This window comes from Ochotona curzoniae, unplaced genomic scaffold, assembly GCF_017591425.1.
Source record: "Ochotona curzoniae isolate NIBS_2020 unplaced genomic scaffold, NIBS_Ocur_1.0 scaffold_4683, whole genome shotgun sequence".
Classification (NCBI taxonomy): domain Eukaryota; kingdom Metazoa; phylum Chordata; class Mammalia; order Lagomorpha; family Ochotonidae; genus Ochotona; species Ochotona curzoniae.
This window is the reverse complement of record NW_024467121.1, coordinates 7,829,304-7,855,086: the sequence shown is the minus strand read 5'-3', so window position 1 is coordinate 7,855,086 and position 25,783 is coordinate 7,829,304. Positions and strand designations below refer to the sequence as shown.

The 25,783-nt window shown below is 49.4% G+C and overlaps 1 protein-coding gene across 1 annotated transcript in view; it reads right to left on the bottom strand.

The window, feature by feature from the left end:
* GALNT2 (polypeptide N-acetylgalactosaminyltransferase 2) overlaps positions 1–25,783 on the bottom strand; it is a 171,052-nt gene that overhangs the window by 9,213 nt on the left and 136,056 nt on the right. The window contains exons 4-14 of the mRNA XM_040968047.1: positions 23,497–23,595; positions 23,228–23,295; positions 22,995–23,060; positions 16,944–17,065; positions 14,871–14,958; positions 11,359–11,446; positions 10,183–10,286; positions 9,031–9,157; positions 4,505–4,597; positions 4,174–4,257; positions 1,690–1,816 (exon numbers count right to left, since the gene is read on the bottom strand). Coding sequence (XP_040823981.1) covers positions 1,690–1,816; positions 4,174–4,257; positions 4,505–4,597; positions 9,031–9,157; positions 10,183–10,286; positions 11,359–11,446; positions 14,871–14,958; positions 16,944–17,065; positions 22,995–23,060; positions 23,228–23,295; positions 23,497–23,595 — 1,066 coding nt within the window. The remainder of the gene's footprint in view (positions 1–1,689; positions 1,817–4,173; positions 4,258–4,504; positions 4,598–9,030; positions 9,158–10,182; positions 10,287–11,358; positions 11,447–14,870; positions 14,959–16,943; positions 17,066–22,994; positions 23,061–23,227; positions 23,296–23,496; positions 23,596–25,783) is intronic.

Sequence of the window (25,783 nt, the reverse complement as noted above, 5' to 3'; positions counted from 1 at the left end):
ATCATCACACAGCCTCATGTCCCATCTGCTGATGCGTTCATCTCATTTAGATTCACTCCGGCACATTCAGAGACCTGCACTCTCCTGGCCTGAAGTGGGTTGTTGTCAGGCTTCCTGAGCCAGGTAGCTGGTGTTAGGACTTTGTTCCAGATCCCTGGGTGAGGCCAGTGTGTGGGCCCCAGAGAGCACTGAGAGAGGCAAGGACAGATGGGGCCATGCTCAGCACATGGGCTGAACAGCACAGCAGAGACCGTGGGGAGAGAGGTGATGGCCATGCAACAACCAAAGGAAAAGCCACATGGGGGCAGTACTTGGGGGCACAGGTCTTCTGCTTCCTTCAGAAGAGCACATTCGAGGGGCAGCCAGTCCTGACACTGGCTCAATTCACAGTGCTCAATCAGAATGACTATTGCTTACTGTCCAAACAGGACTCCTCAAATGACACAGGGGGCAATAGGAGGGAACTGGAAATGTGTTGGGAGATGGGGCTGTGTGGTTATCCTACTAGGGTCAATAGAGAGGGATGCCCAGAGACCTGCTGAGCTGACAGGTGCCAGGAGCCAGGCCACAGCCTGGAGATGGGACATAAGCTCTGTTTTCAGCAGGGAGGGCAGAGGAATCTCTATGTCCAGCTAGTGAGTAGCTCTCCAGGGCCTGGGCTCGTGTGCCACCAGCTGAAAAAAGATGTGACATGAGCAGGAGCAAGAAAAAAAGCTCCCAAATGTAGACAGTACAGATTTGGGGCCGATGGTCTCCCATTTTGTAATCCGATGTAAGTGCCACCCAGTCCCATATGCATTACCCAGACCTCTGTTTTTGGCACAATCTGGACTAGTGCTGTGCAAACAAACCCAGAAGCAATGTCTGACTCAGGTGGGACTCTGCTTCTGGAGACTTGGTCCTCTGCCTCGCAGATCTCTGCTTTCCTGAGGGTGTGTCTGTGTTACAACAGGCTTGCAGTTACCTGCTGTGTCTGCCTGAGTTGTTTGGTCAAATATCTATGATTATCTGGTGAGAAAACTGCCTTTAGAACACAAAAATAAATCAGGGCTGGACCCATCACACTTTGGTTTATGCATCTCCTTTAGAGTATGGGCAGAATGTGGTAGATTTTTATGCCTCTAGAGAAAGGTGTGTGTCTGTACGTGTGTAACTAAGGCAGCCAACAATGAACAGTTTATACTTTTGGGTACCATGACCTAACAAGAAGAAGGGGACAACTGTGATAATAGCATAAGTACCTACTAAGGAGGGACGCTAGACAGGCAGGTGCATCACACTAAAGTCCAGACAGAGACACAGTGGGCAGAGGTGGTGCGTGATTTCAGGGTAAGCACGCGGCAGGACAAAGCGAACTGGCAGATGGTCCGGGAGGATCAGACTGGGTCCACCAGCATGGCCTGCATGCTGGGGGGAGCAACAGACACTAATCCCACCTCTGACTGGAGCACCCTTGCCCCTGTGGTATTGTCTGGCTGAGTGATGTCACCTTTGATGTGTCAGTCAAAGACCCACGATATCCCATAGCCCCTGCCAAAGAGGCTCTGACCAGCAGGAGCCCAGTGCTTCCTTGCAGATACTTCTTCCTCCCAGGGGACAGGTGGCAGCCAGGCCTCTGAACTCCAGGATCTCTCCCCAGTCTGTGCTCACTCTCGGCCTGCAGGTGCTCAGGCTCACCCCGACACATACCTGGTTCCCCCCAGCATTGTGACACTCATAGACTCCAACGACACCATCGGCAAAGTGTCCTAACGTGTCCAGGCAGTTGGTTCCTTGTTGCAAGGCTCCAAATGCTATATCCTGATGGTCCGGGACCCTGGGAGGCAAGGTGAGAATGCTGAGTTGTTCTGTATGACGCCATGCTTCCGCCCACTCTCCTCCTGGCTCAGTGGCTCCTGCCTGGGCAGCAGGAAGGGCATGGAGGCGGCCAGCTGCCAGGGACTCTGCCCTACTGCTGCAGGCTGCCTCAGGGGCACGGCCCGGCTAGGAGCCTCTGGGTTGCTAACTCTAAGACTGCACAAAGGACTGTTCCAGGAGAGCTTTCATGGGAAGGCAAAGTCCCTGATACAATTCAGTGCTGGTCGATTAGATGTCATGCAAGATTAGGGTGAAAATGACCCTGGGCAGACCCTGTCCGCGGGCACTTTAAGGCAGACATAGGCCCTGACTTACAGGAGTGACCTGCTGTCAGAGGGTGAGGGAAATGTGGCTCTTAGTGAGACCTGCCCCTTGGTCCTAAGCCCCATCACCACGCTCCCGTGTGTGTGCTTTTTCCAGATGTGACCCACTCTCTCTGCACCTTAGCAGGCCCAAGCAGACAGGTGTGCAGTAGCAGGGAATCAGGCTCCTGGCCTGCATGGGTTTGCTCAAGGAAATGGAGGGTATGATCACAGACAATAAAGGCATACAGGTAGGGGGCCCATATCCCATATGGGTGCCAGTTTGAATCCTGGCTACTACACTTCTAATCCAGCCCTCTGCTAGTAAGCTTTGGAGAGCAGCCCAAGATGACTCAGGTGCTTGGGCCCTTGCACCCATGTGGGAGACCTGGGAGAAGCTCCTGGGTCTGGGCTGGTGTAGTCTGGCCTTGTGGCCATTTGGAGAATCAAACCAATGGATGGAAGATCTCTCTGAAGCTCTGCCTTGCCAATAAGTAATAAATCTAAAAATCTAAAAAAAAAAAAAAAAAAAAATTAAACACAGGAACGCACAGAACCTCCTGTGGCCAGGGAAAGCAGCTATGTCGGCTGGTTGGGTGCTGAGTGCCTCTGATGCAGGTGCGGGCAGCAGTGCCAGTCCCATTCAGTGAGACACTGTGGTTTCTGTGTCACTCCCATCCACCAGGTTGTAGGTGATCACAATAGCAACAGCAAAATGAGAGGCATGATGGGGATAAAACCCTCTGCTCTGGGTGGCAGCACCATGGCAAAGCAGATTAAGGCTCTGCCCACAACGCCAGCACTCCACATGGGTGCCAGCTTGAGTCCCAGCTGCTCCACTTCCTATTCACCTCTCTACTAATATGCTTGAGAAAGGAGTCCCCTGCACCCCTTGGGGGGACCTGGAAGAAGCTCCAGGCTTTTGGCTTCAAATGGTTGCTCTGGGCCATTTGGAAAGTGATCTAGCAGATGGAAAAGCTCTCTCTCATCCTCTTGTAACTCTGCCTTTCACATTAAAATAAATAATTATCTAAAAAAACAATTTAAAAAAACCACAGTGTGGCAAAGCCCCTCTCTGAAGTGGTGGTGGGGGCGAGGATGGGGGTTTCCTGCCAGTAACTGTCACTGTCTTTAACCCCCACCAAGAGCCAGGCTTCACTGGCGGGTAGGGAAGCAGACAGGAAGTCCTCCCCTCTCATCCTGGGGAACACAGGCTGCCATGTCTGTTCCTTTCAAAACCGTGGAGATGGTGTGCCTTACCACTTCTCAAACAAACCTCCCTGATGGTGACACTGGAGGAGCCGTTAGCATGGCGATCATGGCAGTGAGTTGGGCACTCAGAGCACCCCATGCTGTTGGTAATGGCAGCCACTGAGAATGTTCAGGGAATATTCCAAGTAAGAAATGAGCCACATTAGGTAAGGCCCCATCTGTCTGACAGCCCCTTTAAGAAGATGTAGCTCTGAGGGTGCCTGCCTGCCTGCAGACCTACATGTGTTCTGACTGGGTGATGGGTGTTCTGGTGGGATGGGGAGTTTGTGCTAGCTGAAAGCAAGGCCCCGGGCAAAATTAAGGCTCCAATGAGGATTTCTGCCATCATCAATCCCAACGCCAGAGGGAAGCGGGCAGAGCATAGCCCTGGGGGCGCACCTGATGCCCAGTGGGCCCACGGAAGGCATGGCTGTGCAATGTGCTTGGAGGCAGCAGACACGACTGTGGCTATGTTAGTTACTCTCTGTCTGCAGTCCTCCTGCCAGCCCTAACCCCTCCATCTCCTGAGGTTCTTTTTTAAGGCATGCGGAACCACAAGGGTAAGGACCCCAGCAGAGGGACTTTCTCAGAGAAGCATAGGGTCAGCCATGGGGTGAGGGTGTGAACCCTGGGGCACCAGTCCTGGCTCCAGGCCTGGTGCTGGAATTTCAACCTTCCTTCCACCTCTCCAGGCCCCCACCCCTCCCTAATCTTGCCTTTCTAAGCTCTTGCATGGCTCAACTCGGGGTCCCTGGGGACTTACCGCAATTCCGGATAGACATTTTCAAGGTACCACTTGAAAGGCTTGCAGCTAAGTTTCTTCCGAAGCTCCAATCTGCTCTGAATACTGCAGAAAGACAGGGTTGGGGGAAAGCGGCCTTTATAAATTGTAGGAACAAATAGGCTCTTTCCAGCAAATATGCAAATCCACTGAGAACAGGATTGGGAGCAGGGAGAGTGTTGACTGTCCAGACTCGGAACCTGGCAACCCCTCTGGGGCCTTGAGCAGGGCCACGGGATGGTTGGCATCAGCTGTCTTCAGAACTGGCCATGGGGATCCCCCACATTGGGCGTGAGAATGCTGAGGTACTTACTTCCCATAGGGCACGTTTCTGGCGGAAGGCACAGCTGCGTAGTAGAAATTTTTGTATTCATCCATCCAGACTTCTGCTGCGCGCCGGGTGTTACTAGAAACAAAATCAGTCTGGAGGTGTGAGTTGCCTTCTTTTGTCAGCACCACCCTGGGGTGCACCTGTCTGAGAGGAGTCTGACCAAGGAAGGCACCTGGAGGCACAGAGCCTCCTCCCTGTCCCTTACCCCTCCAGCTGGGGTTCTGGACAGCCAGTTACTGACCAATAGGATGGCAGTCTTGGCTCTTTCAGACTATCAATAAGCAGAAGTCTAGGTTAGGACCACAGTACAGGCAGGATTTCCAAAGAAGGGACTGGGATTGCATCACACAAGAGGACAGAACATGACTAGGGGAATTCGCATTGTTCTGTGGACTAGTCTTGGTCCCCACGGTCTTTCTCAGCATGGGCATGACTCTAAGACAGCCACACAGCTCTCAGACAAGAGCTGCTACTCAAATTGCTTTCTCTTCTGCAGCCCTGACCTCTGAGATCAGGAATAGTGGCAGAAGGGGCTAGGCACCTCACAGCCCACATCTGGGCTTCCTGCTGCTTGAGGGCACGGTCGGGCAGGGGTCCCCATGGTTCCACGACTATGAATAGGGCCCTTAGGACCTGTTACTTTTCAATGCCTGATGTACTTAACGGCTACCACAGGGGGACCCACCAGTGGCCCATCCTGCCAACAGATCCTTATAAAGCACCTGTGACACAGCCGTTAACACAGCGAAGCCCTCTGCTCTCACAGCCCGAGCCCACTTCCGAGGCAGGCCTACAGCGAGTCCTCCTTAGAAGCCAAGCATGGGGCATGCTGTCCTTCCAAAACACACACAGTTAGGAGGCAATGCTCCCCCTTCCCTCCAGGGACGGCTTCTAAACGGTGGCCATTCATACGACCTGAGCTAAACGCCAGCAAAATTTCTGTGATGTGCTGCTGTATCTTGTCCCTCCTAATGAAGCAGAAGATAGATGGCCAGTTCAGAATACCACTGAGGAGACTCCCGGGACAACATACATGCGCACACCTATGCTTGGAGCCGAGATTTACCTACAGCAGATAATCCACCAGGACTGATACTTATGTGAAATCATGCTCCCTGCAGCACTGTTTATAATGGCAAGGAAGGAAACATTAGGTACATTATGGGGCCAAATACAGGCAGGTGATCAAATCAGTGGGCTTCATGTGAGCTCAGAGGGCATGAAACATGCAGGTGCACTTCTCAGGATGCCCTTGACTTGACACTGCACGGAAACACAGCAGGCTATGCAGCAGCACCCAGGGACACGTGTGTGGGGGGAAGGGAGTGAGAGAGTCAATTCTAAGAGTGCTAAGGTACAGTGTGGTGTAACAATGAGATGGGTCATTCCTGACTTTTTCTGAAAACATACATAAATGTTAACAGTGAGTACCTTAAGTGCTGGGAGAAGCTGGTGCCTAAGTATCATTTCCACGAAGAGCCACTAAAGAGTCCTAGAAGCGTTCTGGGGTCTTGCTTAGTGACCTCTCCCTTGAACCTGACCTACGCTTGCTGGAGGTATGACATGAGCCCTACGCCTTCCCAATTGCTTCATCAGGAGGAAGAAAGGAGTCCATTCAAGGATATTGTTCCACATCCCTTGCAGCCCTAACAGTTTAAAGGGTTTATGAATTCCAATCACATAATGTTTTTAAATTGCTTACATTCTTAAATGAGGGAGACATTTCTTAATTAATGACTAACTGCAAGGTAACCTTTCCTGTCTACTGAGCAGAGAAATTTGGTCAAGGTAGCCTCAAATCCTCAGCCCCCTGGGCCTGCTGGTGCTGGTTTCACTTGTCCACTCACTGACTGCGGAAAGAACCTGATACCCATTTTAACCCAGTCTCCTCGATGCGACAACACAGCAACACCTGGAATGCAGCAGGTAATGGCTAAAGTACTATGTAGGGGACCCAGATGGAGTTCCTGGTTCCTGGGTTAGGCTGGGTTCAATCCTGGCTGTCGTGAGCATTTGGGGAGTGAGCCAGCGGACAGAAGAGGCCACTCTTTCTGTTTCTCCCTCTCCTTGTCATTCTGCCTTTCAAATTAACCAGTATTTTTTTTTTTTTTAAATATTAAACCATAGCTACTGCAACAGTATCCAGAGGTCCTTCTGGCCGAAACATACACACCACTCTAGCATGCGGTCATCTCCCATCATCTCCACCCAGCACTTAGTACGACCTTTCTGAAGCTATTAAGTAGAGAATTCAGGCCCTTGCTTAAAACCCTCAATGGCTTCCCTGTGTCATCAAAACAATCAACATTTCCTAAGACTTTCAGGGTAAAGGGCTTGGCCTGCCTAGCTCTCCCACACCCATGTCCACTGTCCCTTCATTCCCTCAGCTCCTGCCACCTCGCTTCCTTCTGGTTCTTGGATGTGCACGTGCCAACCACTCCCTGATGTCCACAGCCTGGACCTACCTCTCCTACAGGGAGCCTCCCCGCCTTGCTCTCCCAGCTCACGTGCCCTGTCCTCCACAGGCCCCTTCCCACGCTCTCCTCCCTCCCGGTCCAGAGCACCCTTGACCTTATGGGCTGTGGAGGCTCGACCTCAGAGCATTCCTTCTGCTGTGAGCTTTGCCACCCACCGCCAGAAGGGAATCACCTGGGGCCCGGCCTATGCACTAATCTACTTTTAGCACCCACAGGAATTCCCTAGGGCGCAAAACCCTGATGTGACAGAATGGCCATTTGTCATTCTTCAGAAAGCTCGCCATGTTTACTAAAATGTTCCTGATTCCTGCCATGAATTATATCCATACATTTTTTATGTGACTTTAGTTTTTTCTGTATTTAAATGCTGAAGCATATTTAAATGTTGAAATTCATGCTGCATTTAACTGTCACGATAACAAAGCACCAGTATTACTTTTTTATTTAGTTTTAAAGATTTACATACTTTTATTGGAAAGACAGATATACAGAGAGAAGGAGAGACAATGGAAGATCTTCCAACTGCTGATTCACTCCCTAAATGGCTATAATGACCAGAATTGAGCTGATAAAAGGCAAGAGCCAGGAGCTTCTTCCGGGTCTCCCATGTGGGTGCAGGGTCCTAAGGCTGTGGGCCATCCTCCACTGCTTTCCCAGGCCACAGCAGGGAGCTGGATGGGAAATGGAGAAGCTGGAATATAAACTGGTGTCCATATGAGATCCTAGTGCTTGCAGGGAAGAGAATTAGCCAATTGAGTCATCACACAGGACCAAAGCTCTAGTTTGAAAAGGCAATAAGGCATAGGGGTGCTACTCTCACAGAGAGCAAAGGTGTGTATTACAGAGGGCAAGCTAGCCACCTCTTGCCCTCTCTCACGCTGTGTAAGCCTTTCTGCTGTAGCAAGTGCAGCAGGAAGGCCCTGACCAGGTGCGGACACCTTTACCTTGGACTTCCCAGGCTCCAGAACTATGCAAATATCTGTTCCTTATACATTACCCATTCTGTGTTGTTCTACTAAAACAGCATAAAATGGAGCAAGGCGGGCCTGGCGTGATAGCATAGTGGTTAAGGTCCTCGCCTTGCACGCGCCGGGATCCTGTATGGTCTCCGGTTCTAATCCCAGCGGCCCTGCTTCCCATCCAGCTCCCTGCTTGGGCCTGGGAAGGAAGTTGAGGATGGCCTTAATCCTTGGGACTCTGCACCCATGTGGGAGACCTGGAGGAGCTCCGGGTTCCTGGCTTCAAACTGGCTCAGCTCCAGCCATTGCAGCCACTTGGGGAGTGAACCATCGGATGGAAGATCTTCCTCTCTGTCTCTCCTCTCTGCATATCTGCCTTTCCAACAAAATTAAATAAATCTTTTTTAAAAATGGAGCAAGGCAATACACTCTTTCATTGTGTCTTGAGTGGTAATACATAAGCTGTTCTTCCTTAACTCCCCAGGGGAACAGTTGATGCTCCCCAGGTGTGGCAGTTAATGCCACAGCCTGTGATACCATTAACCAGCACCCCAGTGGAGTGCCAGTTAAGTGTCTTGGCTGCTCCAGTTCCAATCCAGCTCCCTGCTAATGCACTTGGGAAGGAAGCAGAAGATGGCCCAATATTTGGAGTCACTGCTAGGAATGGCTTCAGCCTGAACTAGCGCCACCTGCTGCGGCCATCTGGAGAGTGAACTGGGGCATGGAAGATCTCTGCCTCAAATACATCAATCTTATTTTCTCGTAAGACAGTAAGGACATTCAGTCCTGGGGGCATTCACATGTGAAAGTGTGAGTCTCTGCACACACTACCCCAAGCAGCAGACAGCAGTGCAGCCCCGCACACATGCAGGGACTGCTCCTCTCCAGTCAGTATCCCCAACCCACCTCGGCTACCGCTGAGCTGTTCACCAGCACAAGGTCCGGAATGTGGCTGCACCACCCGCTGTATATCAACACTTCCTCCCCTTGAGTGCTGACTAGAATCTGCTGTACACCTGTCTCAGCAGCAAACTGTTTCGTTCTAATCCCTGCTCATCCCCTAACTACTTACCGTGCAAAGACGGTGCCGCTGCCGCCTGGGAACGTGTAGGGGTGCTGCTTCCGGAACACGTGTCCCACGCGGCTGCACGGGATGATCTCCAGGCTGCCACCACACTGCCACACGCGGAACGAGATCTCTGGGACAGGGAAGGAGACACAAGTGACCCATGGGGTCTGGAGGGAGTGGTTCCGCACCAGTACACGTCCCAGCAGCACAGAAGCTTCCCGACCACCTGGTGGGGACCTGCCGGGGAACCACCTCCTTCTAGAACATGCTCCAGAACTTTCCACATGTTTGGCATACCTTGGCTCTTTAGACTAACACAGACCTCCCCCCATAGGAGTTAATAAATCTAAAGTGTCTCTTGTTTCAAATGCTGAAGTTACTCCACCTAAAGCACATGAATCACTAAAAACCCTAACAGCATCCCACATGAAACTGGTGTGGGACCCCTTTTCGGTTTCTCTTACATCCCTGAACGGTAGAAAAATAACAGGCTGGCCCTTTCATTTGAGGCCAACAAAAACAACAGCAGTCTCATCACCTTTCTTGTCTTTCCTCCCAGGTCCACCCCAACGTTCAGGGTCACTGAAAAACGTCCAACAGTCGGGAGAAGTGGCTCGGGCCTTGGAGCACTTGAAATGAAAGGTTTCCCATGGAACAAGCAGGACAAAACCACAACCATGGGGAAAAACAACAACAAAAACCCCACGAAGCAAGCAGATAGAACTCAACAGTCCTCTATCAGCACAGACCACCGTCTACAAAATTTCATTCCAATTAAACCCAGTGGAAGGGTGGGGGTGGGTTTAGCAAGTTCATGAGTTATTTTTTAAAATTAAGTCAATCAGTCATTCACAAAAGTAATCAAGAAGGGATTAATGGCCACGCTGCCTGACATCCCGGATGACAAAGCAATCTGTTCCCAGCCTCCCTGGGCTCACATTCCCTCTGCCCAGCTCAGCTACAGACCTGCAGCTCTGCACTCAGACACTCCAGCTGTCAAATGACCTGCAAGTTGGTGACTTCCGTCAAAGACCTTCTCTGTCTTCTGGCATCCTCCGCTCTAACTAAGGTGGACATGGTTTATGTCTTACACAAGGCATTTCCAAACAGGTGCTGTGCACACGCACAGACGTCTGGTGCGAGCATGATACATACCCAGGTTCTCTCCTCCCCACACGTCCATCATCATGTCGTACTTCCCCAGCTCCTCGAAATACAACTTGTCCATCACGAACAGCCCGCCAGCGATCATGGGGGTTCTGGAGGGGTGGAGTGGGTAGGCAGATGAAACGGCAGCATGGTCAGCCAGGGCCAAGCCCCCGCTAACAGCTGACCTTCAGGACAGCTGCAAACAGCCTGGATCCTGACCCTGAGCCCTGGGCTCCTCTCAGCTTCACCACCACGGCCTTCACTGTCTCCTTGCTGGCTCTGCCTGAACAATCCCATGGTGCCAGGGGCTAGACTGAACATCTCTCGGCAGGGCCACATTGCATAGGCTGGGAACTCTTTGGTGACAAGCCACCCCACACAAGGCCCTCTCCTGCCTTTCTGTGCCTCTGTTTCCCTTACAGAGTAACTGAAAGCACTATAAGAAGCAACACTGAGAGCACCTAGCAAGCTCAGGGAGCACTTGAAATGTCAGCTCCAATTGTCACGGTCATGGGTCCACCTTCTTTTGTGTAAGGGAGGACCCAGTCCTGGGGAGTGGCTCACGGCTCACATAGTCCCCTCTCCTCGCAACTTGGATCCCGGTAGGCTGTTGGAAATGTCTGCTGCAGCTGTACTGGGTATTAGTTTCCAGTCTGGTGCTCCATAGAGACTACCTCACTGAACCGGGTGTCCCCTGTGCTCTCCTGGCCCAGAGAAAGTTTCTGATTCCCACCCTGAATCCTCTGCACATCCCGGAAGTCTCAGGGCACAAGGGGAGTTGACATCTGCTGCCAGGAGTGGGGGTGGAGAGAGAGGTGAGACAAGGAACAGGTGGCAGCAGCAGGACTCATGCCAACCCCCCATCCTCTCCTATGGGGGTTCCTGAGACCCCTCTCTGCTACAGAAGCTCTTCTACATCCTAAACATAAAGCCACGTACGGAACGGACAGATCTACCTTAGGAATATTTGCCAAACTTCACCTGAGAAAAAGAAACCTCAGAGGACCTTACGTCTACGCTCTCAAGGTACTTGTTCCTTGGGCAAAGATGAGGGGAGAGAGGAGGGCAGAGGGTGAAGGGCCTGCCCAGCTCTCCAGGTAACATAGGCCCCAGTAGGGGAGCCAGAGCAAGAGGATGGGGTCTCACCTGTAAGGGGCACCCCGAGGGTCAGCTGGCACTTACTTTATGGGGGCAACGGGGTTTCCTTGCCGGGACCTTCTCTGCTCAGGCGTCATGTAATCCCATTTGAACACCAAGTTCCAATCGAAACCTGCCGGCCAGGAAGAAACACAGAGGCTGATTGTTCCTGCTACCCCATCCTGCACAGGTGACAAACACGTGACATTTGGGTTAGGCTGAGTGGACACCAGAAGGAAACTGAGAAATGAAGAGGATGATGTGGGCCCCGAGGGTGCTGCTGTGGGTTGGGGACTAGAGGGCAGAGCGTGCACTGTAGTCTTCTCCTGCCACTCCTTTTCTCATCTCCAAAGGTGCGAGCTGAAATGCACAGTGCATAGAGTGCTGTGGTCGGTGTGGCAAGACCACTGCCTGTCGACTGGTAGCACTCTCCCAGGCTGCCCCACGATGAGAACACAGAGGAGGGCACAGGGACTGTGGGTCTGCAAACTCGAACTTGATTGCTAGAAAACCTGTATTTGTAGCAAGAACAGACTGGGGACAAGACACAGATGTGTGACAATTTTCAGGTGAAAAAACCGGAGGAAGTCACAGAATTACGCCAACAGCCATGTGACACCTATATTACTTCCTTTTTACAATCCACTGACCACACTGGGTGAAAGAACATGACTTGTGACCTGCATGTGGTTTCGGGCACCAGGCAGGGCCCAGGGGTGAGGACTCCCTCACAGGGACCTGGACGCATGCCGAGGCCGGCCCACCTGCTGCAGCACTCCAGGTGCGACAGCAGACGTCCTGGGAACACTTGTGGTTCCTGCTTTCCCAATTGCAAGGGTCTGAGAGCCAAGCTTGATTACTCCAGGGCCCTCTACCTCCCAATCTTACACCACACGTCAGCTCAACAGCGCTCTGGCTTGCTCTCTCTCTTTCTCCCCCAGTGCCATGTCTGGATTTCTTATCTTCTCGTTTTAAATGGCCGCCATGCCGGCCCTTCTATCCAGTTAGGCATGTTGAACCAAAGCTTTGGAATATAAAGATCTTTCTGCTTTCTCACAATAGAGTGGAGCAGGCTCCAGCAAGAGGAGCAGGAGCAGCTGGGGCCCAAACACACCAGGAAATCTTGCTGCAGGTTCTCCCAATTCTCTCTGGAGTCAGGCAGTCTGCCTGAAACACACTGAGTGCAAACCAGAAGGGCAATTTCTGAGTTATTGCATGTACAGAGAATAAAGTAGTCAACAACATATCATTACCTTTTTAAAAAATGTTCGTTATTTTTGCCTTTGTGTGTGTGTGTGTGTGTGTGTGTGCATGTGAATTTGTACCAAAGAGTTCAGCTACACTAGATAGAAGGGCTATTTGGAATGGCATCCCTGATTTTTCTTTTCAAACACAACTTCACACAATGTTCTCTAGGATTGAATCTGGTCATTCAGACCCAGTACAAGGCTGGCATTCCTCCCTCGCCCTCCAAGGGCTGTGCTATCCTCGACAGCCACCCAGGAAGAGTTACAGCCCATCAGATCTCGGCTCCTCCAAACCCTCAGGGGAGCGAGATGCTCGGAGCACTGATGCTGCCCGCTATCGAAGGGATGTTCCCTGAAGCTTTAAAGTGCAAACACTGTACTTCTTACTGTCGCCTACGAATCTTCCCTTAAGTTTGTTTTTCCAAATTTGAATGTACCCCTGTCGCCTGGAGAGGCCCCTGGGAAGGCTTGCTGCTTTGTCACTGCCAGCTGCAGCCAATGCTGAGGTGATGTTGTCCTCACACCTGCTAGCCTGAATCCCTGAACAAGCTGAAGAGGCTGGCGTAGTTATCAGGGCATTGCTCACTGATGACGCTGAAGAGCAGAGGAAAATGGCCCACTTGTCACAACAAGGCCCAGGGAAGGCAGGCAGGGCCACGTCCAGTCTCTAAGCAGTACCAACACCTGTTTTCTCAGGAGTTGGGGTCTAATTTAAAATTTTTTAAGATTTTTAATTGAGGTGAGACTCTGCTGCAATGGATTGGGCTATTGCTTCGAACACCTGCATCCCACCCAAATCCCAAATCTTTCATATTTAAAAAAGATTTATTTATTTTTATTGCAAAGTCAGATATACAGAGACGGGGAGAGACAGAGAGGAAGATCTTCTGTCCAATGATTCACTCCCCAAGTGACCGCAATGGCCGGTGTTGCACCAATCCGAAGCCAGGAGCAAGGAGCTCTTCTGGGTTTCCCACATGGGTACAGGGTCCTAAGGCTTTGGGCTGTCCTCGACTGCTTTCCCAGGCCACAATCAGGGAGCTGGATGGGAAGCAGGGCCGCCGGGATTAGAACCAGTGACTATTATGGGAACCTGGCATTCAAGGTAAGGACTAGCTGCTAGGCCACCATGCCAGCCTCCAAATATTTTATTTCGAATCCAACTTCCTGCCTTTCCAATGAATGAATGGAGAAATCTGTCAGTTGTCCCTCTAAGGTAACTATCTGAAATAATCCATTCTCTTCTGATCAACTAAGGATGTTGGGGGGAGGGTGCCATAGAGGGTATCAATGAAGACATCCCTCATCTTACAGAAAGAAAGTGGGGATGCTGGCCAGCTGGAAAGAGCCTGCTGCTCTCAGGTGTGAAGAATCAATAGGTCTGGGCGAAGCTACCAGGCTACTTCCTAATGAATAAATGACAGACGGCTGAGACAAGGGTTCAGCAGTGGGTCCAGGTGCAGCTGTCAGGCTCACAGGGTGAAGGATGTGTTGACAACCTGTAGAGGAGCTATGTGGTGGCGTAGGTCCAAGATCCCAGACCGCAAGAGAGAGAGCTGCCTGTAGCATAATGCGTCCTTGCACAAAGGGGTGGAGGGACTTCGCTTCCATGAGATCAGCAGTTCTCCAGGCTCAGGTGGGTCTGTGATGCCAAACTCTGCGGACATTTATAGCGAAACCTCCCAGGCCTCCCTGTACCTGCTAGAGTCTCCTGGAGAATGCAGGCTGGCGGACAGTGGGCATGGGCATGGGGCATGCTTGCTCGAGCTTCAGTAAGATTTGGCCTTGACGTCTGAGGCCACAGGAGTAGACAGACGTAGCTCACAAAAACACAAGCTCTTTGAGGCCTTCGATGCTTCTTAAGAGAGGGTAACGAAGTTTTAATCAAATGGCTGTTTGGATTGGGGGGTAGGTGTGAGTGATCACCTGTGGAGGCTGCAAGGACCCCCCAGGACCAGGATAGTCTTTGATACACAAGCTTCCCTCAGGGCAAAGCAAGCAAGCAAAATAAAAGAATGTAGACTCTTTCTCCTAGACTCCTAGCAGGGAGGGCTCTATCATCTCACATCAGAAAGCACGCTCAAATGTTGGCACTGCCACATGGCTCCAAAAGCAACAGAAGGTCAAGGAGGTGGGAGGCAAGCAGGGGACAGGGCATGTGCTGTAAGGAAGGCTGCGAAGTTTCTCTCTTTCTTCTGGTGCAACCCAACTTGATAAACACACAGATGCTCTTTACTCAGAGCACACACTGCCACGGTCGCTCCTGACGATGACAGGTGGCCAGACAGGTGAACTGCAATATACACTTACCGCCCTTCAAGTCAGCCGATGCCCCCACATACTGGAAGTTATCCATGTTAATGACGTCAATGATGGGCGACACGACCCGAGTCCTGTCCTAAGATGAGGATAAAGATGAGGTCAGAATGCTAACCAAGATTTCTGAAGAACCAGCCTGCCTGAAGTCTTCCGTGTCAGGGAGCTACAGGCGGTGCACACCCTCACTGCTGTGCCAAGGCGTACTCTGGCCTCCCCACCCGGCATGCCAAATCCCACAGCTTTCACTCTCACAGGTTCCAAGCTTGGTGGCACTTAATGTCAGTTATTACCGAGGTCTGAGCTGCTGCAAGCCTTAAGAATGAACCCATTGCTAAAATGCAGACATAACTGACCTGGGGACACACTTCTATGGCAAAATGTGAATAGTATTGTGTGTGTGTGTGGAAGGGGGAGGGAGGGAGGGAGAGGGAGAGAGAGAGAGAGAAAATAATATTACAGCAGAAGGTAAATCAAATTAACCCAGAGAATTTCAGATTCTCAGTCTGCCTCAGCTGCAATTCCATCTAAGAAATTTCCTCTCAGACAGAGGTGTTTCATTGTGCTACACTGCCATCCTTCTGGTAAGGTTTTGAGCGTAAAACCTTTTAATGTCTGTGACCTCGTGACATTTGGATGACTGCAGCGGGGAGAGAGACACTGCCAACTGTGCCTCACGCTGACAGTCAACCAAAGAGGAAGCGCTTCCCTTCAGCCCCGTGAAGAACCCTTATTAGCCAGGAGAAGAGACTTGGGGACGCAACTCAGCGGCAGGCTCCGCAGGACTGAGAACACGGCACATAAAGGGAAACATGGAGGGCACATCACAAAGCACCACCACCTTGGGTGGAAGGTCATGGGGAGAGGTGAGCCCAGCTGGTGCCAGGCGCAGGACATCCTCCTGGCTGGGCTCAATGTGGCCTTAAAAGGCTGAGGTCAGGCGCTCCCTAGTTTCAGGGTAGGGTACGAGGGTGGTCCGACAGCATCTATTTGCAGCACTGAGTGCCCTCACCATGATAGTGTGGGCTGGCTTGCTGGCAGAGGGAGAGGTTGGGAGAGGAAGGGGTAAGGATTCCTGGGCAGGTCTTTCATCCCAGCAGGTGTGTGTGTGTGTGTGTGTGGGGAGGGTGTGGTGGGAGGGCATGTGCGGGAGGACTCAGTCAGGAGTGAAAACTGCTTTGCAATCCTGACTCTGCTGCCTGCACTTGTTATGAAAAGTACCCCAGGCCCCAGTTTCCTCATCTAGCACATGAAGGTACAACTTTCAGGAGAGGCGCTGTCTAACAAGCATTTAACTTGCAGTTCCACTTCAATCAAGGGCAGTGAATGTGATTTTCATAATGACTGGTAGCTTGGAGTTATTTGGTGTTTCATGACTTAGTGGCCGTGAGCTCTCCTTGCTATGCTGGAGGCAGAACGAGTTCACTTTCTATGTCTATGATACTTTCATTAAGCTTGCTTTATTGTCCCCAAGAAAGCACTTTCTTAGTGGGAAGGAAGCACAGTCAATAAAACAAGTGAAAGGCAAGAGACATAATAAAAGGCCAAACACGGTATTGGTGGTGATGTTTCCAGAAAGGCAGGAGGGGCAGGGCATGCAGGCAGATGGTCCTCTGACAGTCCCACCTGGTCACTGTGCGGGGGTCGCCCTGAATTCTCCCTAGCAATCTGGAGAGGAGGGAGAGGGGAGGGAATGGAGAGGGTGCCCTGACCTCCTCCTCACCCACTGTGGACTGTGGTGTCCACGCCCCCATCCACTCCGGCAATGTCCTGGCACTTCCACCTCAGACATGAGTGTCACAAAGCAGGAGCTGACTACACAACTGCAGGCAAGGAAGGGGGAGGCTCCTGGGTGTAAGTAAGGGGACTCCCACCTGCCCTCCCCATCTCTGTCTCCTAGCTGCCAACGGATAGCTCCTCCCATGGATAAGATTCCTGCTGCCAAAAGGACACTAAACAAATGCATCAAAGGTATTTTCCTCGTTTTCTGGCATTGAGAAATCCAGCTAGCCAGCTCACACGGCCCCTTCCCTCCCCTCCCAGGCATCCGCCCTTCTGCCGCCTCACCTCTGCCACCCTCTCCAGGAGCGGCTCCAGCCAGTGCTCGTTACACTCACAGTGACTGTCTAGGAAGGTGAGGACCTTGGCTTGGGCTGCATCAGCCCCACGGACCCGGGAGCGCATCAGGCCTGTGGACAGGAGTGTGAAAGCATGTCAGAGCAGAGCCTGGCAGAAGAGAACCACGCCTCTGGCTGATGTACTAAACAATCTACCATCCGACCTTGTGGGCAGGATCAATGGTGCCCCGTGGTCACCAAGGCAATGTCCTATTTGATATATATATATATTCCATTTACTTGGATGATTGGGAAGATGACCTTAGAACTATCCTCTGAGAAAGGCTTCTATGTAATTCAGGTTTCCTTGATGGAGCAACTGAAATGTGCAGTGTCCACAGCCACAGTTTCCAAACTGACTGCGCTGAGGACGGCGTGACCCAGATACTTCCAGGGTGTTGGTGAGAGTTGCAATAGGGCTGTGAACTCTATTACATCTAAGATAAATCATCTAAGATTGATCACAGCCAAATAACCTGGATGTGTGGCTTTTACATAAAATTAATTCATACTACTGATCCTAACTTTCTATATTGCACATATAAACTAACTGTAATTTACATCTTTGTGGTTTGTTAATAATATGCATTTTGCACATAACTTCTATTGCAAATGGTGTGCTTATTTGTGGAAGCTGTGGCTGCAAACGGCTTCTGCTACAAATGCTGGCCTTTGTCGAGATGGTGCAGCTGTTCAGGACCAGTGACAACCTATGAGTCACCTTCTTTCTGTACAGTCAAAGAGGATTCTCAGTGAGTCTTGCAGAGCAGGGAGAAAATGCAAGATTCCTAAATCTGGAAACTGTAAAGTAGCTGGTTTTAAGTAAAACCCTTGCTCTGACAACAATGGTAAACATTAAGTAAAATACAAAAAGAAAGAAGAAAAACCAAAAACCTGAAAGAGTTGTTGAGAAGCCTGAAGCATCCAAAAACTAGAGGGTAGGATTTAGCCTTTTAAGGACAAAAATCCCATGCAGTGAGAAGTGTGTCTACATGCTGTTGCCCCAAAGTCATTCTCCAATCCACTGCACAGCAGCCTTTGTGGCGCGGGGTCAGAGGTCAGAGTTTAGAGCTTCTAGAGTGGCTAGGAACCGGAAGACGTGATCCTGCAGCGGCAGCAAGCCCCAAGTCTGTGGAAACCTCTTACTGCCCTGGCTGACTCCTACGCCATGCACATTCTCTAAGGAGTCCATGAAGAAAACAGCGGGGAGAAGACAGAAAGGACCAAGCCAATAGCTATTCCCCGGTGCATGGAGAGTACAGAATGTCACCACTGCCAAGCTAAGAGAGTTGGGCAATCATGTCAGTTCTACAGAAACTCCAGAAGGACCACAAGGAGCAAAAAGAGTATGTATCGGGAATACAGACACACTTAACACAGCAAAGTAAAAAAACAAGCCTACAGAAGCTAAAAAATCATCACGCAGCAGTTTAATGGGCCAGTGTAACAAAGCTCAAAGAGAAATACAACCTACAATGCTCATCATAAAATAAAAACACTGGGCATGTGCAAAAACAGGCAAATGTGGTTCATACCCAAGAAAAAATGAATGGAAATGCACCTGAAGATGACCCACATGCAGAAGCAGCAGACAAAGTCGGCAGCGGTGGTTGTAACTATGCTCAAGAACTCAGAGTGGTTTTAAAGAGTGAGCATTTGGTGAATCACATGAGAGAAACGGCAATTATATGGCACAACCAAACGTGTGTTCCAAAGCAGAAAAATAAAATGATGTGGAACGAAAACACCACTGACTGATCTAAACTGTAGAATGGAGATGGTAGAAAGCCCAGTGAACTTGAAGATCAATCAGGAAGAATAAACCTATTGGGCCCCGGTGCAGTAGCCTAGTGGCTAAAGTCCTCGCCTTGAATGCACCGGGATCCCATATGGGCACTGGTTCTAACACTGGCTGCCCCACTTCCCATTCAGCTCCCTGCTTGTGGCCTGGGAAAGCAGTTGAGGACAGCCCAAAGCCTTGGGATCCTGTGCCTGCATGGGAGACCTGGAAGAGGCTTCAGATTGGCTCAGCTCTGGCTGTTACAGCCTCTTGGGGAGTGAATCAGCAGACAGATCTTTCTCTCTGTATCTTCTTCTCTCTGTGTATCTGTCTTTCCAATGAAAGTATACAAATCTTGAAAAAACAAAAAGAATAAACCTATCTGATGAACATGGAGAAAATAATACTGCGGGGCATAAAAGTCTAAGCACCCTCGAGGACGCCATGAAATGGTGCACTGTAAGTACGACTGGGGTGCCAGCATAAAGACGTGAATGGCTCCCACCCTTCACGGAAAATGTCACCTTACAGACTCACGGGGACCAGTCGATCTGAAGCAGGGCTAAGTATAAAGAAAGCTAAGCCTTGGCACATCACAGAGCAAAGATGAAGAGAATCGGGAAAGCAGCCAGACGCGTGACTCGGAACGTGCCAGGCAGCACAGCGCGACACGAGGCGACGCTCTCCAGAGCGAAACACAGAGACAGACGCTGCAAGAAGCTTTTCCCAAGAGCTCAGAAAGAAACTACTGACCTACCCAGAATTCTGCGGAGGGAAAGTATCGTGCAGTCATGAAGGACAGAGAAAGACTTGAGCAAACCTAAGTGTTGAGAGTGTCTGTTGTCTACAAAAAGTTCTAACGGGAATTTCTGGGGCTAAGGGGCAAATGGCATTCAATGGGAACTCAAATTTATGAAAAGATACCACAAGTGAACTGTCTGAGGATGAGTCTGACTCTCTGTGAAGTCTTTTTCTTCATTTTTAAAAAAGGGAACTATTTGAAGTAAGAATTTATCACATCCTTGTGAAAGCTAAGCCATGCAGAAGATAAACATGATTAATAGTACACAGAAGAGAAAAGGGAAGCGAACTCTTGGAAGGGTCTTATATTTTTTGTAAAGTAGGATGGCACTGACTCTAATCAATAGCTATAAAATTGAAATATATGTTGTGGGTGTGGGCATCACGGTGCAGGTTCAGCAGTAACACTGGCATCCCGCATCCAAGTGCTGCTTGCGCCCGCTGCCCCCTGCTAAGGCACCTGGGTCCATGTACTTGGGGCTTCGCCATCTGCTTGGGAGACTGAGATGGGAGTTCCTGGCTCCTGGCTTTGGTTTGGCTCAGCTCTGGCTGTAGTGGCCACTTGAGAAGGGAACCAACAGCTACAAGTTTTTTCTTTCTTTGTCTCTCCCTTTCTCTCTGTTGCTGCACCTTTCAAATAAAGTGAACCTTTAAGAAAAGTGTATGCTTGTGATCTCAATGCAACCACTAAAACCAAACCAAACTAACCAACAAAAAAACAGTAAAGACTCAAATACTTAAAAAAGTTAATCCAAAAGAAGGCAATGAAAGTAGGGACATAGAAACAGAAAACCAAAAGCACATGAGAGGCCAGTACCATGGTGTGGTAGATCAAGTCACCTTTTGCAAGGGGAGTGTCCTATACAAGGGTGCTGTTTCAAGCTTCAGTTACTCTTGTTTCTGATCAAATTCCATGCTAATGTAGTTGGGGAAACCAACCAACCAACCAACCAGCCAGCCAACCAAAAAGTGGTCTGGATCCTGGGGTCCCTGCCACTTGCCTGGAGACCCACATGAGTCCTAGACTCCTAGCTTCAGCCTGGCCCAGCCCTGATAGCTGTGGCCCCACGGGGAGTAGAACAGCAGATGGATGATTTCTTTGTCATACTACCCATAAAATACATAAATCTTAAACAAACAAAAAGGCACATGATACTAATACAGAACAAAACAGTAGATAGAGAATCAATTAAACCAAGAGTGACACTACATGTAAATGAACCACACACTCCAATTTAAAATCAAAGACTATGATAATGGATTTTAAAAAAGCAAGATCTAGCAATAATCTTTATGCAAGAGATAAACAGATACTCAAAAGGCTTTTACAGATAAAAACAGAGAGCAACATAAAATAATTGGTATAGTTAAATTAATACTGGGCATAGCAGACTTCAAGACATATATTATTACCAGAGGCAGAGAGATGTTTTATTCCATCAGGAAGCTATATCCTTCACAAATGTGCACACACACAGTAGCCGTTGAACATATGAATCAACAGCTGTCAGTGTGATGGGGGAAAGAAACAAATCCCCAGGTAAAGTTGCAGATTTGGACTATCTTCCTTCAGGAAAAGACAGAAACAGCACCCTGCATCTTTAAGGTCTTAAATGGCTGCTTATTACCACATTGATAGACCTTTTATATATAGCTTCTGATGTCTACCACTGCAGAATTTATAGAATAATCTTGAGCTATAAGATTTAAGTTTTCCACAATACTGAAATCTTAGAGTATATTCTCTGAAAACATGGAATGAGATTAGAAGTCAACCAAGACAGGTTTCCAAACTCAGATATTTAGAATATTAAAAAAAAAAAAACATAATCATGGGGTCAAAAAACAAATTTTACAGAAAACTAGAAAATATCTCAACGCTACTAATCCTCAGATTGCTTGTTCGCTGCTTTATTTTGTATGCAGGTGACTTTTCTGTCTTCTAGAGGTACCGCGGGTACCTCTTTTGTATTTGAACACCCAAGATTGATATTTATGCACACATACAAGTAAAAATATGTGTGGGGTCACATATTCATCTGTTGCTCTGCCCAGATGTTTTCATATAGATCCACTGGGATCTGGCCTCTCCTAACCTTCCCTCCTCACCTCTTCTCCAAAACAGCACATAAATATGAGTCCTTACCTTCAAATAAGCCCCCTAATTTAAAGCAAGGAACAGTTACTATCTAGAAGCATTGCTTTGGTCTTTAAGCAGGTTAAAGGTATTCTGTGACAAGGCTAGCAAATGATTAGCCAGGTATCGACTGCCAACATGAAACATCACTTCTCTCTTCTGTCTCCTCCTCTTGTTTAATCTGTGATAATCTTTGCCCTTTCTAGGTGATGGCATGGGGTGGCAGACACCTTGGATTTAAATATATGAATATATGGATTTCATAGTCTGCTTAGGGAATATCAGACAATACAGCAAATCACGAGTTTTGAACTGATCTAGACTTAGGGGACCCACGTGAGTCCAGTAAGCAAGTCTTTTCTGGGGACGAAGCCTATCTTACTCATTGTGAATGCCTAGGTCTATGACATTAGTTGGTTAAAAAATGCTGCTAACCACGTGGCTCTAATGGGCTCAGTCATTGCATTGCCCCATGAGCCTCTGGGCCCTGGCTGAAGTGCCCTGGAGTTTGCCCTGATCAAGAACACAGCCACAACTCTGGGATCAACAGGATCATCCTCAGCAGAAGTGGCAGGTGACATCAAGCCCTGTGACATTCTTATGTGATAGGAGTCTGAATTGCAGCCACCATGCTCTCCAACAGCACCAGGGCTCTAGATGTTAATTACGCTGTGATTAGAGCTTCCTTTCCAGACATTCCAGAAGAATACTCTTCCCCCTTTGGCGTTTCTCTTCTAACTGCCAACAAAGTCAACTCCAGGAGCTCAATTCTGGCAGAGACAAGACTGACAGCTGGTTCTGAGGTTGGCATTTGCAAAATCGCATAAGCATATAATTACAGTTCTCTCTTTGTTTTGGATGGTTTACCTTCATCAGGCTGTCAAACTCCAACCCCAGTTATGTTATCAGACGCCTGGAGCGTAAAGTCATTACTTCTCAAGGCTAAATCTTTGTTTTTATTCTAAACTCTTGTAACTCAAGGGACAGATAAGATGTTTTGGGTTGTGAAAGAGAGAGAAGCTGATTTTCTAAACACATAAATAAGAATGTAATTTGAACTCCTGCCCTCATAGACAAACTTTCTCAATTAGTTAAGCTTTTAATGATTTTGCTGGGAAAGAGTTCCCAAGTGGTCCTGGGAGGGAGAGGGAGACAGCAAAAAAAACTAGACAACTAATTGCCTTCTCCAGCTGAAGCACTTCTATACATCTGGGCTCAGGAAAACAAAACAAAACAAATCTGGATTCAACTGTCTTGGTGTTGAATTAAGAAATGAGTCTCACCTTCTCGCCGATCATTTCTAAGAACTCGCACTTTCTCAATTTTCCCCAACAGAGCGCCATCCTCAGCTAGGAAGAGAAAAGAGGCAGAACCCATTGAGTGCTCAGTTCACAGAAGGCAGTGCCTCTCAGCACAGCGAGTCCGGGTCCCCTAAGACCTAACCATCCTCCGATCTGCTGCACCTCCCAACACTGCAAGAGGAACGCCCGTGGCTGGGTGGGGGCTTAGTACTTACGGTCATTGCTGTAGTCATCCACCAAGATGATCTCTTTGATGAGATGGGGTGGACTTTTCTTAAGCACACTGAGAAAGACACAAAAGATGCAGGTTTGGGGCCTTTTAGGGGTGTCACCTGGGGATAGGGGGTCCACCTGTCTTGGCTGGGAGAGTCCCTGTGCTGAGCAGTCAGGTGATGGAATCTGCAGCCTGGGTCCCAGCTAGGTCTAGATAGACAACACTGCCCTTGGGGGTAAGGAAGGAGTGTGTGGCCTCTCTGGACCTCACCTGACCACTGTCCTCAGCAGGGCCGACCTGGCTTCATTGTGGAACGTGATCACCACGCTGGTGGCTGGCAGGTCCACCCTCCACTGCTTGCGCTGACACCTGTGGAGAGAGAAAGATGCTCCTTAGGAACAAGGGGCCCAGGCCAGCTGCAGCTTGGTCACCCTTGGAGAGGACAGGCAGATGGAACTGCTAAGAAGCATGTGCTATAAGTGACTTGCTTTCTGCAAAGTCAGAAGGAAAGGAGAAAAAAAAAAAAAGCCCACAACCAGAGTGATGTTTTTTAAGACATGAAAGATTTTGGCAAAGAGTAACACATTGAGGACATCCTTCTAACATGTTTTGAAAAGTGTGTTTTGAAACAGAGAAATGCCATCTCCACGTGCATCAAGCACACCTCGAGAGATGTGCTTTTCCTGGTTCACAGCAGTTGTTTCTGTGGGGCAGAACCAACTGTGCGCACTGCTCTTTTATGTTCCACTTTGTCTCCAACAGGCGTGTGATGCTGCGCCTGTGGTATCTGAAACCTGGCTCTCATCGAGCACGGCAAGAACACTGTTCTCCCTCAGCTTGGGCTGTGGGGACACACGTCTGTCGCCCTGCCAGGCTGAGACGGGGTTGCAGGCTGCAAGCAAGGAGAACTGGAGTCCATCAGCACTCCACTGTCCTTTCAGCAGTAGTGACAGACCCTGGGATTGCCCCAGAGGTGGGAGCTGATTCAGGGGCCCAGACGTACCAAGTTAAGGCAGATTTCAACAACATGCTTCCAAAACTTGAACGCCACAGATCCACACAGGACTGGAAGGGCACTGAAGGACTAGTTTAAAAACAGGACTGTTACCAGCGCTAAGATTAAAGCTGCTGTGGCAGGATACACTAAAGGACCCAGCAGAGGCAGGACCAGGCTCTGCAGGAGCCACTGCAAGGCACTCGGTGAGTCAGGACACGTGGTCCCGAGGGTCAGTGAAATGGGGGTTACTGAATGGGTGTCACAACGGGCACTAGCCTGGAGCAGAGGCATGGGTAGCAAAGGCACCTTGGGCTTCAGAAAAACGACTTTGGAGGGTTCATCCTCAGGGGCTGGGGGAATGACTAGGTGTTAGCAGCACGGCAACAGGGGCTCCTGCTGGCATGGATCATCTACAGAGAGTGGCTGCAACCTCAGCAGGTAAACCTATGCCACTGGAGTTACAGAAGTGAGAAAACCTTCCACGCACAGGATTGATACATTAAAAAACAAATCACCTGCTCCCAGATTTATTTTAAAACAGGAAACTGGAGTAAAGGAGATAGATTAAGGAATAAAAAAAAAAAAATGCAGCCCTAGCGAAGGTTAAGGACTGAAGGGGAACCACTCAGACAGCTGTTGGACACGATGGTGGAGCATGTCCACATGAATGTGCCAACCTTGAAGGGAAGATGTTCCACAGACAACTGATACCCAAAGCCAGGAAGATTACTTCCGAGAAGCACATTTTGAAAACGAGCAAGAAAAGAGGTACAATTAAAAAGCAATTAGCTTAGAATCACAGAACAGGCTTCTTTTGTTTATTCTCTTTATTATAGTGAGGCTTGTTTTAATTAATCATGAGGAAACAGCAGATCACTGTTGCTTGGTGGGGAGGGGTAATGCTCACTGGAATTCATATTGCATCTCATTAGGGCTCCTGTGCTAATAAGCCTTGGCTGACAAGTAGACTGATAGGTCAGTTTCGTTTCCAATGTTAGGAATGAGCAGATTGTCAGATTAAGGGAGGGAAGACTCTGCAAGGCTTCAACTGTAAACAAATTACCCAGTAATGTCATTCCCCAGAACCCAATCTGTGATGCTAATGAAATAAGGACTTTGCGTTGTGGGGGAGTCACGTCCTCTGCAATTAGGTTCCACTTAACGCAGTCGGGTGCTGAATGGCTTTCTGCATGCTGGCTTCCGCAGCCACCGGAGGATCAGCAGAGACACCGGGCAGCATTTTTCACTTTCAAATCACAGAAACTGAAGCAATGCCATCATGTCCTGTTCTCTCGTTTTCGTTTGCTCTGCGGGAAGCCTCATCTTCCATGAGCACTTGGGATGTCTCATGGGGCTCCAGGAGACGTTTTTTAGAATACGTGGGGTGGGAGCATTTGCATTGCTTTATTAAAATTCCCCTACATATTGACAGGCAGGAAGATCTGCTAGGGGCTGGCAATCAGCAAACTTCACAGGGATTCTATTTTTAAGGGCAGACAGGTACCAAGTAGAAACAGAGGAAGACTGACATCCATGAGCGTGTGAGTGTGACTGTAATCA